The sequence below is a fragment of the Vulpes lagopus genome, chromosome 11 (genome assembly GCF_018345385.1).
Source record: "Vulpes lagopus strain Blue_001 chromosome 11, ASM1834538v1, whole genome shotgun sequence".
NCBI classification, from domain to species: Eukaryota; Metazoa; Chordata; class Mammalia; order Carnivora; family Canidae; genus Vulpes; species Vulpes lagopus.
In genome coordinates, this window is record NC_054834.1 from 80,374,133 (window position 1) to 80,398,686 (window position 24,554).

General features: G+C 34.2%; 1 protein-coding gene across 5 annotated transcripts in view; it reads left to right on the top strand.

The window, feature by feature from the left end:
- The window catches only part of GALNT13 (polypeptide N-acetylgalactosaminyltransferase 13), a 514,036-nt gene that overhangs the window by 326,106 nt on the left and 163,376 nt on the right, over positions 1-24,554 (top strand). For all 5 annotated transcript variants that reach the window (XM_041722124.1, XM_041722123.1, XM_041722125.1 and 2 more), the window contains one exon: positions 9,741-9,858. In XM_041722124.1, coding sequence (XP_041578058.1) covers positions 9,741-9,858 — 118 coding nt within the window. The remainder of the gene's footprint in view (positions 1-9,740; positions 9,859-24,554) is intronic.

Sequence of the window (24,554 nt, forward strand, 5' to 3'; positions counted from 1 at the left end):
GAAAGTTTAGCTCAGTACTCCAATTCCTTTTTTTGTGTGTTCCTGATTCTGAGGCTGAAAATCAGTATCCATTTGTCATCATTCTTGCTTTAAGCAATGTTTCTTGGTACCTGTGTCCCAGACAAAGGTGAGAGAAATAGCTTATTGCAACTAATCAACCTCACATGTTGATTTTATTTTCCTCACTATAAACCTTTTAACTTTGTGACTTAGAGGCTACTGCCTGGGAAATGACTGAGTTTGAAACTCACCAAACATGTTAGCTCTGCATGAATATGCATCTGCATTACCTCATGGAACAGGCAACCAATAACATAAGTTACCTGTTAGTGCAGATAATCTCCCAAATAATATCATTAGTTTGGGGTATATTATACATTTTTCTGGTATATATAACTTTTGAGGTGATATGGCTCAGGCTATTGAAATGACTTAGATTACAAATCCAAATGTACTTGCTTACCCATTGTTGAGTATGTGCTGGGTTCTGCACATACAAAGATGAATCTGGCTCTCTCTGCTCTGAAGCAGCTCACTGGTGCTGGCTATATATATCCTAGACAAGGGAATGAGGGAGCCCATGTGGCCAGAGTGTTGATGCACAGGAGTTAGACTACATCAATTGCTAGAGTGGTATGTGCTTCTGGAACAATCTGACTTTAACCTTATTAATACTTTTAGTTCCCTAATTATGCCCTCTAGTAACCCTCAGTAAATAATTATCAAGATATTAGTTTCTACTTTAATTTCTCATTAGTTAAAATAGATTACTTTGTTTAAAAACCTACTAGTTATTTCTCAAGTCTTTATAACTTTCTTTACCCTTATGGACTCTTTTATATTTAGTCATTATTCAAATTCTTGACATGATTTCTTCATTCTTACTTGGAATACCATGTTCAGTATCTTCCTAAGGTAAAACAAAAGAGTCTTATATTCTCTTCTAATATTTGCTATCGTAATAAATCAAACATAGATGTAATGATGGGTTTTATTCTTTACACATTTCACTTACTTAGATATCCCTTTTTATTAACATTTTTCTGATATTATACATTTATTTTACTCTCAACTGGAATTAGAAATTTATAAAGAAGATCAAGTAAATTAAGCATTATTAATAATATCTCAGATTATAATTACTATTCCTCTATTGTGAAAAACAGTATGTTCACATTTATTATTTCCTGTAAACTTCTAGTATGATATCATAGAAGAAGCATTGAAGCTCTCTTTGGAGGATCTGGATTTTATTTCAAACTCCTTCAATTGAGAAATAACACATTCTTCTCATCTGTGGGAAGGAAAATTATTCCATTTTGCTTAACTCATGAAGTGCTAACATATTAAATGAGAAATATATTTGGAAGGAGTGACTTTATATTTATTTCTGAAAATGTAAGGTAACAAATATATGCATCACTAAATAAATGTGACAAGTATCTAAAAGTATAAAGAAGCAGAACACCAATGAGCCACCTCTTTTAATATCTTATTATATATCCTTCCAGAACATTTCTTTTTGGACAGATTTCTCCACAGTTTAAAGATGGATATATATTTACCTATGCCATTAATTTTTTTTCAAAAATAAAAATTGTAATGGCTACTAGCATCTTATTTACTTAGCTCTTTTACTTTTTTTTTTTTTTAAGATGTATTTATTTATTTTAGAGAGAGAGAGAGAGAGAGAGATTGAGAAAGACTGGGGGATGGAGCAAAGGCAGAGAGAGAATCCTCAAGCAGACTCCCACTGAGCGTGGCGCCCAACATGAGGTTCAATCCTAGGACCTTAGGATCGTGACCTGAGCCAAAATCAAGAGATTGATACTCACTCAACAGACTGAGCCACCTAGGTGCTCTTTTATTGTTTATAAAAACAACTGGAAGTTTTTTTACACTTTATTTTTTGCCAATTTTGTCTTCTGATTTTTGTATATAATGTGATCTTTTTAGAATTATGCAATTAAGAAATACAAAATTTGTTTTAATATTTTTGATACTGTTTACCAGTTTGATTCCCCCTCAAAATTATCAGAATCTAATTTATAGTTCCTCTAGTAAGTATAATAAAAAAAAAACACTTATTTATTATTTTATTCTGTAAAATGTTTTACAAATGAAACACAATATTTCCTATTATTTAATAGGAAATTAAAAATATATTTCTTAATTTTTGTCTGTCAGATTTTCTCTATTTGATTTTTCTCAATCCAATGAAAATATATTTTTACATTGGAGAAAAGAAGCAGAGACAGATACTCTCAAATCCTGTGATTTTTATAATAGGAGATACTAACACAAAGCACAGGAAAGGGTCAAATTATGTGAAGAACAAAGACTTTGAAGGAAAAAGTTGAACTTAGGAATATACCAACTGTTCAGCATTCCTACATATTCATGTTAAGAATTAATACATGTTGTTTTTGAAAGAAAAAAGAAATCCCACCTTAGGTGGAGTATGCTAATCTATATTCTTTAAAGAAAACACCACATTTATATTATATTATTTCCTAATAGTTTAGAAGATAATTTACAAGACTTTCCTAGCAGTCTGTTGAGATGAGATGAAAACAGGGTATTAACCAAAGCATTTAAAAACATCTGGCCCCATTGTTTATTTTGACTCTTCCTATGCACAAAATGAAAGTAAAAGGAAAGATAAAAAATTTGCACCAATTACTGTACATCCTTTTGGACGCTTAGTTTGTTGTGAGGATTATGAAAAAAGGATTAAGGAAAATGGGAGAAAAAAAAAAAACTATTCCTTTCCTGGCATATAGGTATTTAAGTACAAGTTAAGGTATTTGATTCCAATTCTTGTTGGTAAATGGGATCTTTGGCAGCAAAACAAGCCATTTGCCCATACTAAGCAGAACTTTCTTTTTTTTTTTTTTTCTTCTCCTTTAAAAATAGCTTTGAAACTGTGTTCCATAGACTGAAAGATTGAGCTCTCTTCCTTCTTCAGAGCCTAAACCAGCATGGGTTCTTAAAGTGACAGTTTCTTCTCTAGCAAAAGCATCATCTTCTTACAAAAGTATATGTTCAAATGATACCTTGGTGTACAATATTTCACTAAACCCCATTTATTTTCTCTGTAAAAACCTTTAAATACATTCAACATTTGATTATTCACCACTCTAATAAAACAAGTTCTGCTTTTGCTTCCTTCCTATCTCTTCCACTTTCTATATTGGGGATATTAGACAGAGAAAGGAGGAAAGGAGAGAAACTCACAGCATCTAATTTTCCTTTGGTTTCTAAACATGCAAAATGGTTAACCAAATTATATTTAATGATTTTGAAAAATAAGATTATGTGAATATTTCAGCTATTTATGCCTCATATTTGTGTAAAAATATGTTTATCATTTCTCTTTATTTTGGCTTATAATAGATGAGAAATGTTCTTAACACAAAGCTAAGTACTTACAGTGTAGATATTGTGTTTATTTGATCATTGCAAAATACAGCCTGAAGCTGTCCTATAGTCTCTCAAATATTTAGATTTTTTTTCCCAGAGACCTTACTTATTTACTGAGTAAGATTAATAGAATCCTATTATAAAGGGAAAGACTAGTGAGAAGAAATGATGTTTCAAAAACTTTGAAAGAAATTGCTTTGAAGAGTAGTGGTAAAATTCAAAGGAAAACACAGTGCATAAATTTGGGGCTAGAAACCAGGCAAAGTGTATTTCTAATTAGCTACCCCAAATTCTTTGGTGTATATGGATACACTGAGAGAGGATTAATTGGTAGAGAGGAAGAGAGGTACTTAGGAAGAGGGAGAGAAAAAAGAAGGAAGTGAAATAAAGAAAAGGGAAGGGAAATAAAAGAAAGATTGTTTCCTTAATTGGGCCACTAACTACCTGGGGGCTCTTGAACAAGTCATTTAAACACATTGCAACTAAGTTTGGTTGGCCAGATCTATAGGGCTTTTAGAGTTCTAAAATACTACAATTATATCAAAAATTAATTAGACTCTGAAAATAATTTTTAAAAAGCTGATTATAATCTTGCCAAACACAGATGTTTTCCTTATTAAAATTAATTTTTAAAATGTGTAGTTCTTGTTTTGTGCTGATACTATTCTAATAGTATTATATACATTAATACATGTATCCTCCTTTTATAGATGATTAAATTGGAACACAGAGTTTAAGTAGCTCATTGAAGGTCACACTATGGGGTTGAGTTTTAAACCCAGTCAATTTAGATACAAAGTCCATGCTCCTAAAAACTAAACTTATTCCCCTCTTGAATCTCCTATAGTCTACCTGCTTTTCACATACATGGTGGTTATCCTGGTCTAAAATACCTGATATATCATCTTATTGTTGAAAATTTAGACATCACAGTTTAGCATTACTGAATCATCAAATGTGTTCTATCATATTTTTTTTTTAATTTGCCAACTTCTGGTGAAATACTTCAGTATTTTTGCATGTCAAATGCTTATTTTTTTTTGGCGGGGGAGTCCTTTCCTATATTCTACATTGTTACAAAGCTTTGTATCTTTAATTCTAAAATACTATCAGACTCAATTCCCAAAACCTCTACTAGATGATAAAATCCTGGAATTAGCAAAGGCATTTTTGTTACTCATCAGTTTAGCAGTTGTGAAGAAAGTATTATTCTTGTAATTTCAGAAATAAAATTGCAGGTGATTTTTAACTTACAGATAGATTGTTTTGTGGCCATGGGGATACATGCTTATTTGTTTATTTCACTTATTTAACAACTGTCTATTAATAGTCTAATAATATTAAACTGACATATTAGCTATATGTATATATAGGTGGTAAAATATATGCAGAAATAAGCGTTATACTCAACAAGAAGTAACAAAGTGCCTTGAGAGAGAAAGAGACTGAGGGCTACTGAAGAAAGCAGAAGGGGATGATTATATCCAGATTGCAGGGAGGGGGCAGGGAGGGGGAGGATGTGGACACGTATACCAGGCTGGTAAAGTTATTATTAACAGTTACACACTGAATACAGGGAAAGAGTTAAAAGGAATGGAAGTGCTCTTTGGGTGGCACCACATTACTGATGCCACAATAAGGAGCTGGAATTTCCTTTTTTCTTTCTTTCCTTCCTTCTTTCCTTTTAAGAGAGAGAGAGAGTATGCATTTGGGGGGGTGGTGAGGGGAGGATGGAGGCGGAGAGAGAAAGAGAGAATCTTAAGTAGGCTCCATGCTCAGGATGGAACCAGGCACAGGGCTTAATCTCACAACCTTGAGAGATCATAACCTGAGCCAGTGGTCAGACAGAGCTTTACCAACAGAGCTATCCGAAAGTTGCTAAATGGGGTTTTATCATTTCATATTGAGATTCTGGAAGGAAATAGAGGACGGACATTGAAGGAGAAGCATATGTGGAAGCGGGTAGCACATTCTCAGTGCTATGTTGTACACCCCTAGCAGGGTCAAAGGGATTGTTTTAAAAAAACATATAGAAAGCAATTAGATAAACACAAACAATGTAGAAAAAAACAATGAAAAAAGAAAGCACAGACTAGGACTCTGTCTCACAGAGAGGACAATTACAGGCATATAAAGAAGGAGGCTATACAGGTAAGGAGTATAGGGAAAGTTCCCCTGACATATTGGGACAAATAAAAATTATTATTAAGTGCTCACAGGTGCAAGACAATATTGTAATTGTATATTATACTCATGTTACAAATATGCAGTTAGGAACTTGAGACTGCCAGCAAGGGAAAGAGGAGGAAGGGAGATCAAGAAGAATCATAAGAGGGATGCCTGGGTGGCTCAGCAGTTAAGTGCCTGCCTTTGGCCCAGGGTGTGATCCTGGAGACCCAGGATGGAGTCCCACATCAGGCTCCCTGCATGGAGCCTGCCTCTCTCCGCCTACGTCTCTGCCGCTCTCTGTCTCTCTGTTTCTCATGAATGAATAAATTAAAATCTTAAAAAAAAAAAAAAAAAAAAAAAAGGAGAAGAAGAAAAAAAATCATAAGATGAACAGGAAGTCTCTTGGGAAAAATGCAATTGGAATCAGAGGTGAAAAGTGTTTTAAGCAGAGAGACTGAATTGTTTTCAAATTCTTCCAAAGGAAGATATTTTAAGGAAAACCTATTGGAGTTCAGAATCAACAGGGCCCTTTCAGCAAGAAGTTATTCTAGAGGTGGGAGCAGGATCCAGATTCCAGCTAGAAGGTCAAGAGGAGTTGAGGGAGTTTATAGAAAGCATCTTTTCAATAAGGTTACCAGTGAAGAGAATAGAAAGTATATATCCCTCGTTTCAGTGAGTAGTAGGATGGAGTGAAGAACTATTTGGATTTAGGACAGAACTTGATTGAGCAGTACCATAAACTCAAGAGGATCCTCTAGAAATCAAAGGTATAAAACATAAATGTAATAGTCAATGAGCAAGTGGCTGAAAGAGTAGTCAGAAAAGAGCTGGCTGAGAGCAAAAGAGTGAATGTTAGGTCACAATGAGGAAAGGAGCTATTCTTTCCTTTGAGGCTGGAGGAAGAAGAGGTCAGAAGGGACATACACATACTGAGGTAGAGACGGGGAGTTTTGATTTCATGACTGAGGAAACTGTGATTTTATGCATTGCCTTAATCTCCAGTGTTTTTGAGAAGAGCCCAAAACTTTTAGATAAGGGTTAGTCAAAAAAATGAGACAGGTGAACAAATTAACACAGATAAAAGGATTGGTAGCTGTTTGTAGGCTAAGCAGAGAGTACTCGGACCTGAAGTATTACTAGATGACCTCATCTTGTTACTATTTCAATGACTCTCTGGCTCCTGGGAGCACAGTGGATAATGCAAGGGTAGGCTTACCCAGACACTGATAGCTACAAAAAGAATCAGATAAGGAAAGGACAGCGAACTTAGAATGCTAAATTGTTTTTTTGTTTTTTGTTTTCACTGACATGGCGGAACCTTGGAGAGAGTAAGAGGAAGGAAAGGAACAATTTCTGAAAGAGGTTGTTATGTGAGAATAAGGAATAGCTAAGGAACCCTTAAACACCAAGGTAGGATAAAAAAGTGACCATCGTAGGACTGAAACAGGAGGGGGTAAAAAAAGAGAAAATTGTGTTCAGAAAGGCACATTTCAGATTCAACTTCTTGGACCTGAAGGAGATTCAAGTGATTTTAATAATCCAAACAGGATGTGTATGGGAAGTCAAAAAAAAAATTTTTTTTTAAGATTTTATTTATTTATTCATGAGAATACACAGAGAGGAGAGAGAGAGGCAGAGACACAAGCAGAGGGAGAAGCAGGCTCCATCCGGGGAGCCCGAGACGGGACTCGATCCCGGGTCTCCAGGGTCATGCCCTGGGCCGGAGGCGGCGCTAACCGTTGAGCCACCCCAGCTGCCCTGGGAAGTCAAAATTAAGCGAAGGACACTCAAGACCTATGAATGATTATTGGCAACGACGATGACAAAGAAAGATACACCACGTGACCTTATTAACTCTTTGTTATGTTCTGGGAGCCCTGCTAAGGGCTTTACTTCTGCTAACTCAGTTCACCTTCACCTACTGCATGGGTGGTAGGTAATATGCACAGCCACTGGGCTGATTATTCTCCCCTCCCCCACAAAAGGTATTGAATTGGTTAATAATTTCAGGCCATATATAGGTTTTTAATTTTCTAAGCACCCTGAGCACTCAAGGTCCACACAGGCCTATGCAGATAATTCATTAGGGACAGTACAGAACAGTTAACTTAGAATAGAACATGTTGCATAACCTTGGCTATGGCTGTAGCTATTACATAAGGCACAGGCTCGGACTGTTTGAGAGAGCTGACAGTGCAAATACAAAAAAAAAAAAAAAAAACCTCTCTAGGAGCATCTGTCTTCAGAAAATACAAGATTTTTTTTGAGGAATTGTGATTTTATGTTCTTATTTTTGTTACTTTTTAAGCATAACTGAAACTTTTGAGTCATTCTTATGTTTAAATATATAAATTATTTTAGTCATTTGTTATACATTTCTCACAAATTTATACAAATTATGACCAACTGTAAGATGAACTTCAATGCATATATTTAAGCTAAGTGCATCAGTGCTTTATTAGTAAATAGGTAAGTGGTAAGCACTCTGAACTGATCATTAAAAATGCATCACTTAACATTCTGAAGCACTTGCTTGCATTATGATAAGATAATTGCAGCAATTTTTGTTCCTAGTTTCATTAAATAGACTACCCAGCACTATTACACCTTGTATAGTTATTGCCACAGAGTTCCAAAACCCCAATCAGGTGAGGGTCGGGGCTACTCCATAATTACCATCTGTTTAGCTCTGTTAGTGTTTCTCATTATAACTCAGAAGGTCAATGATACTGTTCCTGATAGCAATGCAGCAAGGCCAGAAGCAATAAAATAGTTCTGAGACTAAGGAGGCTCTGCTCCTTCAGCTGATGGACAGCTCATTGCTTGCTATAAACCAGTGAGAGCACTTGGGAGAAACAGAGAACTTTGCAATATGGTCGATATCCAAGTACAATAATATTTGGTGGTTTTTCAATAAACTACATTGTTCAATTAGAGGACATGAGCATATCCCATGGCAGAGGAGCATATAATCTCGAGAAAAGCAACATTTGTTTTTGGTTTTGTTTTCACAACCTCAGACTCTTTGGATGAGCATTTCAAATTCCCTAGACAGGTTTTTCTTCTTTAGTAGCACATTAGAATCACCAGGGGACTTTACACACTACCAAAGGTCTGGCCCCACCCCACGCCAATTAAATATGAATTTGTGGAGAGTGATACCCAAGCATGGAAATGTGTTTTTTAAAAGTGCTCCAAGTGTCTCTAATGTGCTAGGAAGGTTTAAAACCGCTACTCAACAATTAACATTAAACGATAATTGTCAGTATACATAGATCCATTTGTGAAAAACCGGAATTTTTCTTTTTAGTTTCAACTCCTACTACTTGTATAAGAAGACATGCATAGTTCATACATTAACCACTGACTTCAATTAATCTTTTAAAATGAGTTAATAAGTAATCTTTCGAAAACTTAACATCTAACTTCGTGTTCTTATAGAGAAATTTCAAATCAATGTGAGATTTGATTGTGAGAATCAAACGGCATTTATTCCTGGGAAGAACTTTTAGAATCTGTGCGAAATAGATACGGGATTTATGTTTATCCATAGGGTCGTATAATTAACTCTATCGTTTTAGTTTACTTTATGTAAAGCTCTTACCTCAAAAAAATACTTAATGTAACTATCATTATATACTTATTGCCTGTAAACATTTTACAGTGTTTAATAGTTTTCATATTTAAATAGACTATAGATCTTTACAAAGAGAAACCACTTCCACAGGTTTCTAGAATTCACATTAAAATGATTTATAATTAGGTGACAAAAGATCACAACTGCTAGCTTCCTGACCAGTTAGTTAATCTCTTTAAGGGTAGAGCTAAGAGCACTCACTTCTCTTCACTCTGCCTTTCAGAAGAATAGAGATGCCCCCCTCTTAGGGGGCCAGTGTTCCTTATCTCTTTGATCACCTATAAGAAAGATATAGACTAATCTAAATTTAGTTTTACAGCAAATGTGAAATAAAATGCTACTTATAATTTTTAAACCTCTGACACCTTGGCTTTGTGTTGCTAGTTTGAGATTTTTGAGTACTATTTTTTTTTTTAATTTAAAATGTCTCAAAACTATTTGCTACAGTCTCATTAAACTCCACACATTGTTTTCAAAAGATATTCTTTTCTTTTTGTTTTTTTTCAACTAGGACCCCTACTATGGCTGGTGGCCTATTTTCTATTGACAGAAACTACTTTGAAGAGATAGGAACTTACGATGCAGGAATGGATATCTGGGGTGGAGAGAATCTTGAAATGTCTTTTAGGGTAATTGCATTTTACTTTATTTTTTTTTACTCTGAACACACTATGCTGTAGCATGCACATATAGAGCCAATAATTTACTGTCAATCTTTTTTTTTTTTTGCGAAGTGATGCAAATTATTGATCAGTTGGTCATTATAATACTTATTCAGAAGCTTTGCTAGTCTTTTTGCATGCAATATTTACTGTTAAATGGGAAATTATAGCTATCTTTAAAGTTTTCAAAAATAATTCTTTTATTCATCGTACAAAGACTTTAGGGCTTTCAGTTTTTGAAATAAAGAAGGGCTTTATTTTTTAAATAAAGCATTACCCTGTAAAATCACTTTGTGTTTTCAAACTGAAACTTGGAAATAATTATGTTACCTGAATTTGCAAGTGCTGTCTGGGTTATTCTCAAATACCTTTAAGAATAACCTGTGGTCAAAGGAATTCTGGATAATTCTGCAAGTAGCATGACTGGTTTCACAACTATAGACATTATTGTTTGATGAATCAGTTTGAATAATGCAAATTCACTTATTAAATGGCCTTCCAAGCAAGTGAAAATTAAGGATGAATCCTTCATGCATATGATATTGGAGAGCATATGAATAATTTTTATATTTTGTTGTATATGGAAATTTAAAAAACAGACACATAAATGTGCCTTCATGCTAACAAATGATAAGAGCTAGAATAGTCGTTTTTTTCTTCAAACCACATGTATTATTATTTTTAAATGAATTAAGTTAATAATACTGTTTTCTTTCTTCCTTCCTAGAATTTAACATAAAATATTCAAAATACTATATTAATTTTGCCAAAATTATGCAATGAAATTATTAAAGTTTAGATATATTTATCCATGAAGTTCAAGAGTTAAGACTTTTAATTTCTCATTTAGAAAGTCATTTGTTTTTCACTAATTAAATATAAATATATGATGTGTAAGAAAAGTCAAAATTTGAGAATAAGAATTACTTTGAATTTATATAATGTGGGATATAGTGGATCTCAGATAATCTGAATTATTTTGGAACCACTAGAATGGTCTTATTATGCCATTTTTTGCCTATAAAGCTTCCTACAGACAAATGTTTCAGAACATCATTAGCTAATGGAATTTTATTCTTTCCATATTGGCTTATGTACTTATAGTCAGTTTAGAACTTGCCCCATAAGATTAAGTACCATACTCAGAAATGTATTCTTGACACCACGCACATCATATATCTGCACAAATTTAAGTATATTTGGGGACCCAAACTTTTCATTGGGTGTAGTAGTTCTCATAGTGCAGAAAATAAGAGATGACAGTTAAAAAAAAAAATAAAAACAAAGAAGTGAAAGGAAGCAAAGAAGGAAGGGAGGGAGGAAAGAGGAAAGGAAGGGAGAAGGGCTGAAGGAAGGTAGTCCATTGAAAAGCTGAAAAGAAAATTTGCAGTTACCCTAAGATGTAGCAATGAGAGTATTTACCCATTCGCTAACCAATGTTCCTTGGATTACATAAGAAAAAAATATCAATATAACAATATTGCTATTATCTGTGATCCTATTGCTCACCTTTTCTTCTTAAGATTTCTATTCACCTCTTTTTTCTCACCTATTAAGCTTGATTCTCTGCCAATGGATTCCCTTAACTTTCATCACATAGTTCCCATGTTGGATGGAGGCTCTTTAATTGAAAGGTATGTTAGGGAGTGGCTTAGTGGAATAATATGAAAAACCAGGAGAACATGAGAAATGCAGCAGGTACATAAATGCACCAAAAAAGAAGATTTGGGAATATGGTAGGTGAAGCAGATACTAGATGGACAGAGTGAAATGCAACTGGTGGCCATAAGAATGACCAGACCCCTAGAAAATGGCACAGGAGGTTAGTTGTGATTGGTTATTTGACATTATGAAGAAATAAAGCACAGTAACACCCCCTTATCTGTGGTTTCACTTTCCATGGTTTCAGTTACCTATGGCCAACTGTAGTTCAGGAGCAGACGATCTTCCTTCTGATGTATTTTCAGAAGGTCAACAGTAGTAGCCTAATGCTGTGTCACAGTGCCTGCATCATTCACCTCACTTCATCTCATTATGTAGACACTTTACCATCTCATATCATCACAAGAAGAAGGGTGAGTACAGTGCAATAAGGTATTTCCAGAGAAACAGACAACATTCACATAAATTTTATTATAGTAAATTCTTATAATTGTTCTATTTTATTATTAGTGATCATTGGTAATCCCTCACTGTGCTTAATTTACAAATTAAACTTTATTATAGGGTATGTATCTATAGAAGAAAAACATAGTAATGTAGGATTTGATACCATCTTTGGTTTCAGGCATCCACGAGGGGCTTGGAACATATCACCCATGGATAAGAGGAGACTACTGTAAAAAGTGACTGTTTTGAATATTTTAAAATGTATCACTGTCTTTAGTTTCCATATGCTTTCAGAAAAAACAAAATATATATTTTGCTTTCTATTATACTCTTGATTCATGTTTTACTTTTCTTTTTATGATGTGGATGTAAATATGTTAATAGTACTCTAGCTAAGGAAGATATTGAATAAGAGAAAATGCTAGAACAGTATATTAGGAAAAGAATGAGACTCTCTCTGTAGAATAATTTCATGAAAAGGTATGCAACTTAATGAAATGATAATATGTTGAGGGTTTAAGTTTTTTTTTTTTTTTTAATTTTTTATTTATTTATTTATGATAGTCACAGAGAGACAGAGAGAGAGAGGCAGAGACACAGGCGGAGGGAGAAGCAGGCTCCATGCACCGGGAGCCTGATGTGGGATTCGATCCCGGGTCTCCAGGATCGCGCCCTGGGCCAAAGGCAGGCGCCAAACCGCTGCGCCACCCAGGGATCCCTGTTGAGGGTTTAAAATCAGAAAACCCTAGACTAATATCCAGGTCAATCATTATATAACGGACATATAATGAGCATGTAGTATGTGCTTTATACTTTTCAGATATTGAGACTACAAAAATGAATAAGGCATGATACTTTTGCTACCAAAGAACCACATTTCTATGAGAGAGATACATAGGTAATATTGACAGTAAAAATGTGATAATTTATTTTATAAAAATATGTATGAGATTTTCTTGTCTCTGTCATGTTAATATAGGCAAATCACTTAACCTCCACTGTGAAAAGCTGAATATAATAATAACGAAGTTAGTGTTTTGTAGCTCTAGCTTAGGGTAAGTAAAAAACAGAAATATTAAGGGCTTGCAAAACATGAGGATTTTGGCTGGCCTTAAGGAGTTCAAGCCAAATCAAAGGAATGAATTTGTGTGGATTTATTTACATAACAGTATCACTTGATCTTTGATGCCCTGACTACTGTAAGTACTGAGAGATGTTGAAAATGGAATGAAAACTATAGACCTCCCAAGAAAGATACATCCTATCACTTATACACAATAAGTCTGAATATAGTTTCAAAGGGTTGAAGAAACCATGGACTTCTCAGGATAAACATCTTTGGTATAAAACAATAGTGACTTCTAATACTTATAAATCTTATAAGTAGAGCAGTTGAGAATTGAACTGTAGCATTCTGAGGCCAGTGGCTATATTATTATTGTACCACTACTTCCCCCACTAAGATTTATATCTTCATAACATGATAGTCCTAACAGCTGATAGTATTATCAGGAGAGAAGGGAGGAGCTAACAAGCAAATGTGATTTTCCTCCAGGGTTCTGAGATGGTTGCCTCATCTAGTGATCTTATCTTCCTCTTACAGGCTTTAGCCTCTTATGCTAGATGATAACACATTTAACAATGGTGTGAATGTGTACAGGTAGATCCTAATGCTTCTGAAAACTTGGTCTCATATATTGCTCTCCACTCCATGACATCACAATAAAAATAACATAAATCCGAAGAATACTGTTTAATTTATTTAACCGATATTTGTTGAGCTCTTATTCATTAGTTGTAGGGGATACATTAGTGAACAAAACAGACAAAACTGTGTGTCCTTATGGTACTTATATTTTAGTGGAGGCAAACAATAAACAAAAGAAGTAAAATATATTAAAATATTAGTGATAATTGTTAAAGAGAAAAAATAAGGAAGGAAAGAGGAATATGATGATAGATGTTGGAGATGGGTGGGGATTGAAATTTTAGGTAGGACAGACTAGAAATGAATATCCATATAGTTGATGACAAGATGAACCTAGTATGGTATGAATTTACCTCTATCAAAAGAGTCATCTATCTTTAAATGATATTCCTGATGCCAACGTAAGTACCACCCAAACAGCATTATCACCCAAAGTCCTTGCCTTTCATGAGCAATAGCACAGGAGTAGTATTCCCAAGAATGCACAATGTTTTGTTCCTTTTAAAATGAGATAATCTGCCATTGTTGAACCAGTTGAGGTCATGGAAAAAGAGAACAAGAAGGCAGTCACAAGAGTATCCCACTTCTTTGAAAGGTAGACTAGTGGTTACAAAAATGGGAGCCAGGTGATTGAGTTCAAAACCTGGCTGTATAACCTTGGATAAGGCAGCATGTCTTTTAAGCTTTTGTTTGCTTATACCTGGATAAAGGAAGGTTGTAGTACTTTCCTGATATGTTTTTGAGGTAGATTAAATGAGGTTGTACAAATAGTGCTAAGTACCGTACTTACCACACATAAAGTGTGTCATAAATGGGAGCTGTTATTGTTGTATTGGTTGTAAGCTGTGCAACTTTGAGCAAGTCACAACATTCTTAAGCATCAGATAGTAACAACTTTGACCTTGATAATCTGTCCTTGACTATAAATAATCAAATGAGAGAATACACATGAAAATCCCTTTAAAACAAGAATATGCAATACTTAGATAAGATGTTCCTGCTCTAAGTTTTAGTCGAGGTGTGGTTTTAAAACATCTCTGCTCAGAAAAGAAATTAAATGTAAAAAAAAAAAGGAACCTTTCATTTTTGATAGCTGCAACATCCTTTGAGATAACTACAGACATCCTATGAACCTAGACTTTAAATATTTACCCATACTCATATTGTTGAAATAAAACACTCAAGTGTCATCTAGACTTGATGTAACAGGTACAAGAGTAACACACACACAGACCTGAATCAATTAAAAAATGGACAAAATATATGAGGTAAGAGTTTTAAAGCATTAGATAGCAGGTCATGCCGGACAATGGTCTGAGAGATGGGAAACAAAAAAAGAGAGCCCTTAAGCTTGCCTCAGTTTACTGCCTTGAGAAATTGTCTAGATGTCAGCAACAGAAGGAGACCTTGGCAGATTTTGGTGGACTCCTGAGTTGAGAAGATGAATCCAAATGTCTGGGAAGACCCTAGGCAGCTAGAATTTGCTGGACAGAATATGTGAGAAGAGAGAGTTGCACAGAGAGAACTCAGGAAATACTGAGTACTAATCAGTGCATATGTGTGAGAAAACAACTAAAAATGAGGGTAAAGAAATCAGCAAGATTGCAAGCTTGTTGCCCAATGCTCACTTAGGACCAGCAATAGTGCCTGTACTCTCCACCCAGGGTGATTCATGGGGTATGGAGAAAGATCAACATTGGGAACTATATAATACATTTCTAAATAGCCTGTGGATCAAAGAAACAGTCAAAAGTGAAATTAATCATATTTTTTAACTGAATGAAAATGAGAACACAGCATATTAAAGTTTGTGGTACCCCTAAGCAATACTTAGGAGGAATTTAGAGCACTAAACATCTATATTAGAAAGAAGAAAATAATATCTAAGATTAATGACTTCAGCTTCCACCTTCACAAAATAGAGAAAAGGAAAGTAACCCAAATATGTATAAGAAAAAGAAAAAATAAAGATTGGAGTGGAAATTGTGAAATAGAAAGGAGTAAAAGTTTATTTTTTTATTTTTTTTAAAGATTTTATTTATTTATTTATTCATGATAGACACAGAGAGGCAGAGACACAGGCAGAGGGAGAAGCAGGCCCCATGTAGGGAGCCCGATGTGGGACTCGATCCCAGGACGCCAGGATCAGGACCTGGGATGAAGGCGGCGCTAAACCGCTGAGCCACCCAGGCTTCCCTAAAAGTTTAGATGAAAGCAATGAAATCAAAAGCTGTTTCCTTGAGAAGATCAATAAAACTGATATATTCTAGCCAAACTAAATAGGAAAAATAGGGTGAGGACACAATTGCCAATATTGAGAATGAGCAAGGTAACCCCCTTATGGACTCTGCAGATATTTAAAGGGTTATAAAGTAATATTATGAACAACATTATGACAATAAACTTGACAATTATGACAACAAACAAAAAATATAAAACTTAAAATTATAAAAGAAAACGTAAAAGAAAAACTGTTCTGACTTCTGAACAGGCAATCCAAAAAGTACAAAATGACAAATTAGAATTCACCAAAATGAAAAATTTTTGCTCTTCAAAGCTTCTGTCAAGAGACTGAAAGGACAAGCTCCTGACAGGAAGAAACTGGCAACAAATAATATACCTGATAATGGACTTGTGTCCAGAAAAACAAAACAAAACAAGCTCTCAAAACTCAATACTAAGAATAAAAATCAACCCATTAAAAATGGCTCAAAGATTTGAACAGATACTTCACAAAGGCAGGCATAAAGATAGCAAGTAAGCACATGAGAAAATCGTTAATATCATTTGTTATTAGAGAAATGAAATGAAACCCATAATGAAATCACACTAACCCATCTATTAGAATGGCTACAATTAAAAAGGACCATATTGGTAAAGAATTTTGAAGAACGTGCAAAGGAGGTGGGAATGTAAATGGTAACAATAACTCTGGAAAAGTTTTACTCTTTTTTTAATTTTCTTTTTTTCGTTTTTTTTTTTTCTTTTTTTCGTTTTTAAGATTTTTATTTATTCGTGAGAGACACAGAGAGAGAGAGAGTGAGAGAGAGACAGAGACACAGGTAGAGGGAGAAGCAGGCTCCATGCAGGGAGCCCGACGTGGGACTCGATCCTGGGACTCCAGGATTAGGCCCTGGGCTGAAGGCGGTGCTAAACTGCTGCGCCACTCGAGCTGCCCTTTTATTTTATTTTATTTTTTAAAGATTTAATTTATTTATTTGACAGAGAGAGAAAACACAAGCAGGTGGAAGGAAAGAGGGGGAAGCAAGCTCCCCACTAAGCAGGGATACTCGTGAGGAGCTTTATCCCAGGACCCGGAGATCATGACCCGAGCCAAAGGCAGACACTCAACTCTCTGAGCCACCCAGGAGCCCCCTTTTTTTTTTAAATTTATTTCTTATCGGTGTTCAATTTGCCAACATATAGAATAACACCCAGTGCTCATCCCGTCAAGTGCCCCCCTCAGTGCCCATCACCCAGTCACCCCCACCCACCACCCAACTCCCCTTCCACCACCCCTAGTTCGTTTCCCAGAGTCAGGAGTCTCTCATGTTCTGTTCCCTTTCTGAAATTTCCCAATCATTTTTTCTCCTTTCCCCTTTATTCCCTTTCAGTATTTTTTATATTCCCCAAATGAATGAGACCATATAATGTTTGTCCTTCTCTGATTGACTTATTTCACTCAGCATAATACCCTCCAGGTCCATCCACGTCGAAGCAAATGGTGGGTATTTGTCGTGTCTAATGGCTGAGGAATATTCCATTGCATACAGAGACTACAGCCTCTTTATCCATCATCTGTCGATGGACACCGAGGCCAGAAGCCCAGTTTTGCTCAAGATTTCTTAAGCAACTCCTAGGTATTTACTCAAAGGAAAGGAAAGCAAATGTCCATACGAAGAGAAGAGACATACACTAATGTTCATAGCAGTTTTATTTGCAGCAGTCAAAAGGCAGAAACAATCCAAATGTTCATTAAAAGGTGAATGGATAAACTATGGTTTGTCCATACATGGAATACTACTCAGAAAAATTAAAGAACTCTTGATACACCTGACAAGATTTTGAATTTTGAGATAATTTCTTTGAATCAAATAAGCCAGACAAAATAGATTACATATTGTAAGAGTCAATTCATATAGAATTTTTGTAAATGAAAGCTAGTCCATAAGAGACAAGAAGCAAATAAGTCATCTAGGATCAAGGTATTGGGAGGGGAGAGGAAAGGTAGAAGGAGGGGAGACATGAAAACTTTGATGGGTAAGGGGTATACTCATATGATGTATGTCATCATATGCAACTTGCATATGTTGCAATATGTGCATATGCAATATGATGATGATGTCACATATGCAACTTAAATTATGCAGGCCTATATATGTTAATTATACTTCAGTAAAGCTGTCACATACACATTCTCTCTCTCTGTCTCTCTATCTCTCTCTCTCTCTCTCTCTTTCTCTTGGCAAGTACCCACCAACAAGAGAGAAATATAGAGAAAATGTAATGGATGGTATCTAGTCAACTGTAGACCTCTGTACTTTACATTCTCACTGTATGTTAGCCCAGTTATTTTAAATATCCTGTTAATGGGAGTCTAACAATCTACCTCTCAAGACAGTTGTGTGGAATAAATGAGACTTAAAGGAGTTTTTAATAAGCTATATCAGACTATGGAAATATTAATTTTATTATTATCATTGCCCTTAAAATATAAACTATTTTATCTATAACCAGTATTTTAATCAGCAGGTTGGAATAAGAAAATTAAGTGCCTCAATTTTCTTTTTCTTCCAAATCACAATGAAAACAGTGGTATATTTATCTGAAGGATATAACCAAGTGAAATGTCTTATGATGTGAAATCCATTTATTTCTAAATTGCACAAGCAATGAAGTGGAAAAGAAATGAGAGCTGACATAATAAATAATGGAAAAATGAAAGGCAAAGGTTCTTACTGAGCAGAAGAGTATGGTAAATGAGGCAAAGAAGTTTGTAGACTTTTGGAGGATTGTAGTATGCAGGTTCTTGAAAGCAAAGAAAGTAAAGAACTTGCTAGAAATGCCCACATAGTTAAAATATTGATGAGTAAAAATGTCAGTTACAGTAATTTGTTAGAAATAATTTTAGACAAAAGTCTATTTCTGTTAGAATTCCATCTCTTTTAAAATTTAATTCATGCAAATTTGAGCAGAATTGATTGTATGTCAGTGTATAAAACTTGACTGTTTATCTGGCTAGTCATAGAAACTGAACTGTAATAGAAATATTTCAGTTAAGTGAACTTAATCTCACCATGTTCGTGTGTTATTCACAATTTTGGTGGCTATGGTTTTGTAGAACCCTTTTCTTTAAATATGATAAAGCACTCTCTTAATGTTAATATAGAGAGGTCTTTGCCTCTTTTTCCGCCCAGCTTTCTTGAGATATAATTGACAAAAATTGTATATATTTGGAGTTTACAACATGATGATTTGATAAATATATATATTGTCAAATGATTATACCACCATCAAGCTAATCAGCATATCCATCATCTCACATAGTCGCCTTTTGTGTGTGTGATGAGAACACTTAAGATCAATTCATATCAAAATTCAAGTATATAATACAATGTTATTAACTATGGTCACCATACTGTACATTAAATCTCAGAACTTACTTCTCTTATAAATGAAAGGTTGTACCCTCATAGCCTCTTTTTTATAAAAGGCTGGGCAGAGGGTTGGAGGATGTGGGGCACCTTCCTGGCTCAGTCAGTGGAGCATGAGACTCTTGACCTGGGAGCTATGAGTTTGAGCTCCACATTGGGTGTAGAAATCATATGAAAATAAAAGCTTTATAAAAATAAATAATAATTTTTTAAAAGGCTAAGAGGTCATAAATTGAGATCATGTTCATATATAGCCTTAATAAAGAATATAAACCAATGTTAATGATTATTCAGTCCAGCAAATTTCCCTCTGGTTACCTATTTGGTGCAAGGTAAACCTTAAACACATTGCAAATAGCTTGAATTTTTAGTTTCTGTGCTTATGATTAAATCTTCTGGCATTTGGGCCACCACCGTATCCTCAACCATTGTTTAAACATATCTCTTTATTTAATCGCTAAACAGAATAAAATATTTCTAGGTAAGAGGTAGCTAAGACATTGTTTCTAAAGACTGTGTTACATCTATTATATATGTTTAAGGATTGGGTCAATAGGAGCCATATAATGATATTCAACTAAGGTTTCTATAAAGGAGTCTGTTTTTTCCAAAATAAAGGTATTAGAATTTTATTTTGAATGTTTGATTACAAAATACCTGATTTCACATGGTCACTTAGAAAAATCAAGTGAACAACAGGAAATTAGATATTAATCAAACTTTAGGACAATGTTCTCAAACTTTGACAGAACTTATTTGGCTTTTAAAGTTCTAATAGTCTAAGGCTTGGTTATCTTGATGTAATAACTATACCTCTTCATTTAAACTTTCTGGTTCATAAAACCAGATATGAGAATAAACTTGTATTGGATAGTCATCAGTGTGATTCTTTGCCTTGCAAACTTACTACATGGAGACATAGTTTTAGAAATACAAGGCATTGTAGAAGGCTTAGGTATGTCAGAAGTTGTTATTAATCTCTGGCTCTTTTTTATAGTCATGTATTTATCTCTTAAAGTGATTTTTGTGGAAAAATAATTTTTGAGTTGTACTCAGTACTACAATCTAATGTCTTCTTGAAATAATAATATTTAGTGCTTTTTTTCCACAATCTTTCACAGTCTTATCACATGTTTCTGAAGAAAATGTAATCATATACTATATTTATCAATACTCATCTAGTCTATCCCCTTCTGTCTCCACTGTTTATCCTATCCATTTATATATCTATCCTTCTAATTTATGTGTATGTCAGTCTATGTGAGTATAAATAATTAAATATTTATAAAGACCTAGAATGTGAGTCTTTAGTAGTTATTATTGTAAAGGATATAATGTAACAATAAATACATGAATTTTTAAAGTTTGTAGCATAAAAGGTCTGTATTGCAAATGAGTGCTGAGTGTGGTACCAGCAGACATCCTGAAGGAGTTGGGACTCAAATAATTGAGAGAATTAGGGAATTATGAAACCCTGGAAGATGGATAGGAATTAAAAGTATAGAAAGAGGAAGAAATGAATAAACATGATATAAATAATACATTTCCATAAATGTACAAGGCAGAGATAAATCATATTTTTATAAGATTTATCCAGAAATACACTTTGGAAATATATTTTATTCAAAGATAACTCTAAATTTTGTTCTATCTTCTTGGATTAAACTACTTAATAGAATTAAAGGTATACCAAAAAATAAAAATAAAAAATAAAGGTATATCAAGGAGAAATTATTGATTTCTCAACTATGATAAAAAAACATCTTTAACAATGTTATTCTTTAACAATTACAGGCTTATTTCAAACATTCTCAGCAGAATTTCCATGTATATATTCAATAGGCCAGGTATACCTGGCTTTTTTCATGAGTTTTAGTACATTAAGAAACTAACACTCTGTATTAGAGACAAATATCTGAAATGTTGGGAAACACTCCAACTCTGTGACTGTTTTCTCATCCTTCTCTGCTAATACACACAAATATCTCATACACACCCACATTTACTATAAAAATATTTATGATCCTTCTGATCCTAAATATGAAAGAACTTAACTGTTTAAATTTATGGCAATAAAAACAGCTATATGAAGAATGTTAATGTGCTCAGATTATTGCACAGAAAAGTTTGACACCTTCTGTTATGGCCAGATTTTACTAACACCTCCCGTTAAGTGTACTTGATCATAGAAAATGGTGCTGAGAAACAAGCACTTATACTACTGATTTATATTTGAAGGGCATCTAAAATATTCTGATGATGAAATATTTAGCTTTCTTTTTGTGTCTAAATATGTGCTGCTGTGAATTAACTTTGAAATATTTATTTTCCAAATTAAGGCTCTATTTTTTTCTTTATGGAAAGGGCAAGTTGAAGTAAGTAACTTCTAAAAAACATTTCTAGTATTGAAATTTTAAATTTTTTAAGGATCATTGATATATATTGGCTTGATTAAATGGAATAAATCTGACATTAAATTCAAATAAACTTTGTAAACTTAGTTCAGAAAATGTACTAATAGTAATTTAATTTTATAATCTTATGCTAGAGGTATATGGTAGACAATAAATGAGTAAAGCAAATTAGCCCACTAATTTCAGATAAAGACAAGCACATTGAATAAAATAAAATGAGGAGCAGAGCCCTGCATTACCTTAGAGTGTTCAGGGAAGACCTCTAAGGAAGTATTTTAGTTAAGACCAATTGACAAGGAGAATCCAGCTGCCCAAGGATTTATTTAAGTAGGGAACATTCAGAGTAGAGCATAATGCAGGATAGGGTAAATACAAAAAACCTGAAGCACCTGGATGGCTCAGGGGGTTAAGCATCTTTACTCCTGATTTCAGCTTAGGTCATGATCTCAGGGTCCTGAGATCTGAGTCAGTGCTGGGCATAAGCCTGCTTAAGATTCTCTCTTAATCATAGAAAACAAGGAAGGCTGATGAAGGGGAGGGGAGTGGGAGGATGGGGTAACTGGGTGATGGACAGTAAGGAGGGAATGTGACGTGATGAGCACTGGGTGTTATATAAGACTGATGAATCACTGACCTCTACCTCTGAAACTAATAATACACTATATGTTAATTAATTGAATTTAAACATAAGTAGATAGGTTAAAAAAAAAAAAAAGATTCTTTCTCCCTCTCCCTGTGTCCTACCCCCTCATCCCCCTACCCCCACTTATGCACTCTCTATTTCTCGGGGCGGGGGGGGGGGGTGGAAAATATGCCTTAGGCAACTATGAAATGGTGAGCTGCATTCTTGCATTCCAAGTCTACAGGATCACAAATATCCCAAGCTCTCAGATCTATAGTCCCGTGGGTCTCCCTTGTGCTTTGAGCCATACATAAGTTTAGGCTAGAATGTCTGGTCTCCCCACCTTGTATTTTCCCACTTGAAAATTACATGAATAACATATAACTAAATTATGAAATATGTATTTTTCAGAACTAGGGTTCAAGTGACAGAATTAATGAAGTATTCACTAAAAACTCATGAAATTGAAGCAATTATTTTTATATGCCAGTATCTGATCCCTTAAAGATTTCTAGGACATAATTCCAAAACTGCTGTTTCTATATATATGCATTCAGTTGGGAAACCTCGTGCACCTTACTAGCCATAATTAATGCATTCAAACTTGAATTCATGCAATTTTTATTAAAGAGCTAAATTTAAATCTCTATGGTAACTATTGCAATAAATGTGCAACATCTTAAGCTATGATTATACTGTCACACTTAGTGATGTCTATCTTAAGTACATGACTACCAATCGTTTTACTGTTGTTCTAGTCAACCAGAAATGTAGTTAAAAAAGGAAAGCAATTATGACACTTACTTAAATAAGGCTGACTGATTTCAGCAATAACATTCTAGATACTAGGAATGATTCTTTTGAAGGTGTGAAATAATTTGGAGGGAATACTTAGATCCAACTGTTCAGAATTTGGGTATTAAGTATCAATAAAATGGGCTTTTAAGTATCGTTTAAAAGGTAATTGTAGATCTTTTTAAATTTTATTAAGTTTTTATTTTATTTTATTTTGTACTTGTAGATTTTTTAAATTATCCTTAAAACTAAATCCAAATTAACAGTCTTACTACATCTGCAAAAATTCAAACCTGATGAATTAAAAATCCTTAGCCTTTATAATCTGGTTTACACTGTGAACAGGGTAAAATTGAAATCAAAATTTTGGTGTAGAATTCTTAGCTCTTCTCTACACCATCATGCTGTGTGTAAATACTAAAATATATTTCTTCATGAACATTCCATTATCAAATGTTTGACTACATTTTTCTATTCATTTAATTACTTCATAGTCCAGCAATATGCAATTCCAATTTTTTATTTTTTCTCTATCTAATTGGCCAGCCAAATTCTTCGTGTTTATATTTAAATTCTGGGTTTTAACTGGCCAGCTAATTTTATATTCTATACTTTAAACCAGTCAAACAAAGCTACTGGGGTTTGACCAATTATCATACCTTCTACAATTCTTTAATTGAGATAAGGAAATATAAATAAATTGTTCAAGGGCAAAGTGTCCCACACAATTTCTACAATGATGTATCTGGATAGCGATTAGGACTGATGTAAAGCTCATGCTCCTTGATCATTTCCCTGACCCTGCTAGAGAAGACATTAGGAACTATAAGATTTCTTTTCATAGTTGGAGAACAGAGAAGAAATTCCTGGTTCTTTAAGGTCATAGGAAGTTAAAGACATACCTGAAGAAGTTGGAAATGTGTTGCAATGTTGAGGCAAAGTATAGAGAAGGTGACAGATTTGAGAGTTAGCTTTACAGAATTTATAATTAAATGAGCATGTGAGAATCAATGAGTTTGCCAAGAAAGAAAATAGGGAGATCAGAATAGGAAGGCATGTCCTTAGGTAGCACCTACATTTAGGGGTGGGAGAAAAAAAGGGAAACTGAATGCTAAGTCAAGACTGTCAGAGAAGAGCAAATATATATCACGAAAACTTAGAAAGTTATGGTGATTGTCAACAGTGTCAAATGCTACAGAGAAGAAAGAATAATGAAAGCTCATAAAAAGCTTCATGAGCAGTTGCAGATGATAGAATCAAGATACTAGAATATAAGATGTGAAGAAAATTGGATTGTGAAGATATGTAGAGGAAAAAAAAAAACCCTTTTAAGAAGTTGCCCAGCAAGTAGAAAACACATA